This window comes from Triticum aestivum, chromosome 5B, assembly GCF_018294505.1.
Source record: "Triticum aestivum cultivar Chinese Spring chromosome 5B, IWGSC CS RefSeq v2.1, whole genome shotgun sequence".
Lineage (NCBI taxonomy): Eukaryota > Viridiplantae > Streptophyta > Magnoliopsida > Poales > Poaceae > Triticum > Triticum aestivum.
Window position 1 is genome coordinate 375696290 of NC_057807.1, and position 5883 is coordinate 375702172.

Below are 5883 nucleotides of genomic sequence, written 5' to 3' on the forward strand. Positions count from 1 at the left end.
TCCCCTTCCCCCTCCGCCTCCACCCCGAAGCCCGCCGCAGAACCCTCCCCGTCGCCGCTGAACCCTAAGGCGAGGAAGCCCCCTCTCGTCGTGCCCTCCCCTCCCCCACCAAAGCCGTCTCCGTCTCCGCCGCCGCAGCTGCAGCAGGAGAAGAAGAAACATGATGCAGCGGCGGCGCCTGCGGGAGAGGCGGTGGGGCGGCGGCTGCGGGTGTACTGGCCGCTGGACGACGCGTGGTACGAGGGCACGGTGGATGCCTACGACGGGGGCTCCCGCCGGCACCGCGTGAAGTACGACGATGGGGAGGAGGAGGAGGTCGACCTCGTCAAGGAGAAATTCGAGTGGGCCGCCGAGGAGGCAACGCCGCCGGCCAGGAAGCTGCGACGTCTTCGGAGGATGTCTGACACCGCAAAGGCGAAGTCGCCGTCTGTGCAGGAGGATGAGGAGACTGGGGATTCCACTGAGGACGAGGACTGGAAGAAGGATGCTGCTCCAGAGGATGATTCTGAGGGGGAGGAAGTGGAGTTGGACGACGAAGAGGAAGAGGTTGTTGCGGTCAGTTCGCGAAAGGGGAAATCAAGGAACTCCTTGTCCACGTCTGCTTCAGTGTCCACACTGCGGTCAACGTCTGGTCTTGGCTCAGCATCGTTAGGGTCAACGTTATCAAAGAAGAGGAAACAAGTGGATGTAGGTGCATTGGATTGTGCTAAGAAGTTCAGCTTTCAACCAGCTAACACCCCTGAAAAGGCTGAAATGAAGGTGCCACCGAGCTGTGATAGGAGTGAGTAATGGAATCTGAACTGTTGATGAGTTTGAGTTTGGTGGTTTGGCCTGTAATTTTTGTTGCCATTGTTGCAGGAGAGAGGATTTTAGAGAATGCTCACCTTGCTCTTACTGGAGACCTGTCTGAGCGCTTTGGAAGTCGGCAGATGGAGAAGTTCACATTCCTTGGGCAGTGAGTACTTCCGGAGTACTATTTTGATTATTTCCTCATGCAGTTTAAATATAGCATTTTTGACAGCTTGGTTGAAACATTTTATAGTATTAGTCAAAATACTGGGTGTATATCTGGCAAAACACATGCGTTCATTAATGCAATTTATTCTAGCCATACACTTTGCTGTATCAATTGCTTCTTCTTTTCTCAATGGGCCTCTTGTTATGATGTGTTTTCAACTATAGGGGGCGCAAAGATGCAAAAGGGAGACGACCTGCAGACCCAACCTATGATCCGAGAACTCTCTTCTTGCCTCCCCAGTTCTTGAAGAACTTGACAGGTGGACAGGTAATATGTCCATGCTGACAATTCATCACTTTTTCTTCTCCTTAACTCGTCTTGAAAACTAACTGTCAGTCTTTATTAATAGAGGCAATGGTGGGAATTTAAATCCCAGCACATGGATAAGGTCCTGTTCTTCAAGGTACAGCTACATTTATCTAGTGCTCACTGAACTAAAATTAAGGCTGTCTAGTTTAGTGGTTATTCATTATTCTATGTATTTGAAATAGATGGGCAAATTCTATGAATTGTATGAGATGGATGCTCATGTTGGGGCCAAGGAGCTTGATCTTCAATACATGAAGGTGTAATTGTTTTCTTCCCCTTATTGGTGTTGCTGCTATTACTCCACTTTCCAGCTTTTAACTTCCCTTGTGATCCAGAACTCTGCTCATTTGTTTTGCATCCTATTGTTTTAGGGTGACCAACCTCACTGTGGCTTCCCAGAGAAGAATTTAGCAGTGAATTTGGAGAAACTAGCTCAGAAGGTCAGGACATATTTGATGTAACTTTATTCATCAATAGTTGATAAGTTTTCTTTTTAATAAAAAACATTCATTTCATCACAGGGTTATCGCGTTCTGGTTGTAGAGCAGACCGAGACGCCGGACCAGCTTGAACTTCGCCGTAGAGAGACGGGTACAAAAGACAAGGTTTGTTTAGGTCCCATGGTCAACCAGAGTTACCGCTTTTGTAATACCTACCCTGACCACAAAGATATATGCCAAATATAACTAGTTTTTCTGTTTTGATAACAAATATGGCAGTGATTTAGATTGTAAACTTCTGAGCAACGTCCTGTTGTTTTCTTATTTTTCTGTAAATTCAAATCTTGTTATTGTTGTGCTGGGAACATGACCTTTTCTATTTTTGTTGTTTTCCTTCTTTACTCAAGGTTGTGAGGCGTGAAATATGTGCAATGGTCACAAAAGGAACACTGGCAGAAGGAGAATCCCTTCTGGCGAATCCAGATCCGTCATACATCTTGTCCGTGACTGAAAGTTATCCATGTAATTCAACAAAGAGTCAAGATGGTCATACAATTGGTGTTTGTATAATTGATGTTTCTACAAGCAAATTCATCATTGGACAGGTCGGTGGTTATATGATTCTAGCATTTTTTTCCAGTCATACTTGCACGCAGACAAGAACTATCAAGCGGCCCTTATTAATCTTGTAGCCTCTTATCATTATGTTTGTTGTTTTTCAGTTCCAAGATGACCCTGAACGTCATGTGCTATGTTCCATTTTGTCTGAAATACGACCTGTCGAAATCATAAAGCCAGCTAAGATGCTGAGTGCAGAAACTGAGAGGGCACTGAAAAACAATACAAGAGACCCTTTGATAAATGGTTTGCTTCCATCTACGGAATTTTGGGATGCAGAGAAAACTATTCATGTCATAGAGCAATACTACAGCTCATCAGATATTCTCACTGCTTCACGAAACACTGTTGGTGTACAAAACAATGTGAGCAGTCTGCCTGACCTATTAAGTGAGCTAATTGAAGCTGGTGATCGAGCGTATGCGCTTTCTGCCCTTGGAGGTTCTTTGTTTTACTTAAAGCAAGTCCTTCTGGATGACAAATTGCTTCCATGTGCTGAATTTGAGCCCCTGACATGCTCGGGGCTCATCAACAATATGCGGAAGCATATGATACTTGATGCGGCCGCACTGGAAAATTTGGAGATCCTAGAGAATGCAACTGGTGGTCTCTCAGGGTACTGCCTGCTTTATACTCTTTATTTCTGTCTATATATTGAACTCTGTTAAGTCACAACATACTTTTGCGTATACTTTCAGGACCTTGTATGAACAATTGAATCATTGTGTTACTGGATTTGGGAAAAGGTTGCTCAAACGGTGGATTGTAAGGCCTTTGTATGATTGCAAAGCAATACTACAGCGTCAAGGTGCCATTGCTATTTTCAAGGTTTGTGTTTTATGTAAATAATCTTCCTAGCATAAAGCTTGTTTTGCTATTCACGTAGGATTATTTGAAAACGGTATTTGCATAGCTATAATGACAAACCAGCAATGAAGACATATAACATAGTGATGGAAGCTATTTTTGGGTTGGTGTGTTTTGCTTGGGCAAAATTTGATTTACATGCAAGAGTAACGCTTCAGATACATGCAAATACGATATCTTAATGATGGGATTTTCTTCTCTATTTGATCATAGAATAGGCAATGCAGCATCAGTTTGTGTACCAGGGGATATTTAGAAAAACGAGTCTGGAAAAACGAGATGGAAAACTGTAGATGCATGTACGCCATCTGGTTTCACTAACCCATAAGTTTTTCTTGGTTCATAACAAACCCATAAGTTTTTCTTGGTTCATAGGGCACATAGATGATCATATCACAAACCCATATTTGGTTTTCTTTCCTTCTTTTAAATTGCTTACAGCATAAAATAACTGAGTGCTTGCATCTATTTTTTAGCGACGTCTATCTTGCATTTCACTATAGAAAAGGCACCACCGACTCCACCACTGGCAATACCTGACATGCCGCTTTCCACCATACCCGGGGGCCATTGCCTCGGAATTCATTCCAACCACCACGCTCTTAGGAACCCACTATCATTGCCTACTGGGGTCGCTGCCCCGACATCCTCTGCCTGCAAGCAGATTGCGGTGCTGCACTGGCCGCCCACACTTTGTCCCTTATGCACCAAATCACCACCTGCATTCCACAGGACCACTGCTCTGGTATCCACCCCAAGTTGAAAGGAAGGGTCAAGCTGCTGTTGTCCCACGGGGGCCTTCTTGACGCCTGGAAGCACCCACTCCCACTGTCAGCCGATGAAGCCCCCCTCACTCCCCTTGCCCGCCTCTCTCCTGGAGAAGGAAGTCAAGTCGAGCTGGTTGAAGGGCCCAGCGAGCAACACGAGGGCCATATGCACAAAAGGACACTCTTTTGTCCATTATATCTATCAGTGTATATAATTCAACAAATCCCAGAGATGATAGTACATCAGTTCTTGAATACACATTGACCTAAACACCACACAGTTATGGTATCAGTATGTCTACAACATAATCCAGAAAGTCACAAGCAAGGCAATACATGGAAATGTTCTTATGGTACATTAGGACTTTTGTGTTTATCTTAGCATACAACAAAATCCAGAGAAAGACTCTATGCTTTGACTTCTTTTTTTCTGGATCTTTTGAGCCCTTTTCCATGCAAATGTTTTGTTGCCACAAAAATTGGCATCCAAACATTTTTTTTCATTGGAAAAACTAATTCGTATCACTATATGTTTAATAACTTCTGCAAATATATAATTAGAAACGGAATAAACAAGGGTGTGTGTTGGATATTGGGTTGTCCAAACAATAGATAAAGAGAATGGTGTTAGCATTGCAAAAACAAATTCATGAACTTCTCGCTTCTATTTCCTCTAACAAAATCCCAACATCAACTTTAGCCTCATAAGATAGCAGTATAGCACACATATGCATGGAAACTTACAAATATATCTTTATGGTTACTATTTCTCTCACAATCGAGCATACTGTAGACCAAGAGTGAAATGCCCCATTAGACCATAAACTCAAATTGAAGAACAGTTTAGGCCTTAAACTCAAAAACTGCACATTTTAGGCCATAAATTGTTCTAAGCGATACACTTGAGGCCAAAAAACGGTTTGAGAGGAAAAAACTGCACACGTGACTGCCACGTCGTCAGAGCCTGAACTGCGGGTGCTAGTCTAATACACGATATCCCAAGAAGGAAGTATATGTCTGCACGGTCACATTTACTAGAGGATGGATGCAAAGCATTGGGCCAGGAAATGAAGCAAGCACCAAAACACACGTTGAGACAGAGGTTACCACTATCCATGCGTCTTCTTCATGGTGCCGATCATGGCGCTCAACTGCGTGGTGTACCTGTTGTGATAGTGTCTGTGCTCTACCTGTGTTGGCTCCTGGACCTGGATGCACTTCACCAGCTCCATCTATACCTTGACTCCCAACACATTACCAAGCCCATGGCTGCCTACTCCACTTCCGCCGTTGTGCTGCACTTCCCGCTCAACCTGCTCCTTGCCTTCGTCCTTGGCTTTGGTGTGGCGGCCGAGCATGCGTTTACCAATACCAACATGGAGCTCTTCCTGCTCGCCTATCTCAGCTCGGCACACACGCTTGAGGACACCTTGGGCTTCGTGTGCGTTACCGCTGTTGCCTGGAGGTACTTCTCACCTAAGGCTTGACCAAAAGCTCGTAGCTCGCGAGCTTAATGAGCGCTAGATAGCACAGCTCGATAAGCTCATAGCTCGCTTAATGAACAGAGCCAATCATTGATTTCAGCTCGTCAAACTTAATGAGCTTAACGAACGAGCTAATGAGTTTCACGAGCAGCTCGTTAAGCTTGTTAGTACAACACAACACATATTATTATCTCACGTGACAACATTTCATGGCATCTCAACCACAAGATTTTTTGCTCATTAAGCTTAACGAGCCGAGCAGCTCGTTAATCTTCTCTCACCGACGGCCATGGCACGGTGCAGCTCGACGGACAGCGGGCTGCACTGAGGCATGGCGCGGTGGTGAGTGGTGACGGCCGGCAACGCGCTCCTTTAATTTT

General features: G+C 44.7%; 1 protein-coding gene across 1 annotated transcript in view; it reads left to right on the forward strand.

The window, feature by feature from the left end:
- Nucleotides 1–159: 159 nt before the first annotated feature.
- Nucleotides 160–5883, forward strand: part of LOC542977 (DNA mismatch repair protein MSH6) — a gene marked incomplete at its 5' end in the record, with an annotated part of 11744 nt that continues 6020 nt past the window's right edge. The window contains 10 exon segments of the mRNA XM_044532811.1: nucleotides 160–781; nucleotides 859–955; nucleotides 1183–1285; nucleotides 1368–1421; nucleotides 1510–1584; nucleotides 1699–1767; nucleotides 1849–1932; nucleotides 2175–2372; nucleotides 2490–3001; nucleotides 3084–3213. Of these exon segments, the coding sequence (XP_044388746.1) occupies nucleotides 397–781; nucleotides 859–955; nucleotides 1183–1285; nucleotides 1368–1421; nucleotides 1510–1584; nucleotides 1699–1767; nucleotides 1849–1932; nucleotides 2175–2372; nucleotides 2490–3001; nucleotides 3084–3213 (1707 nt within the window).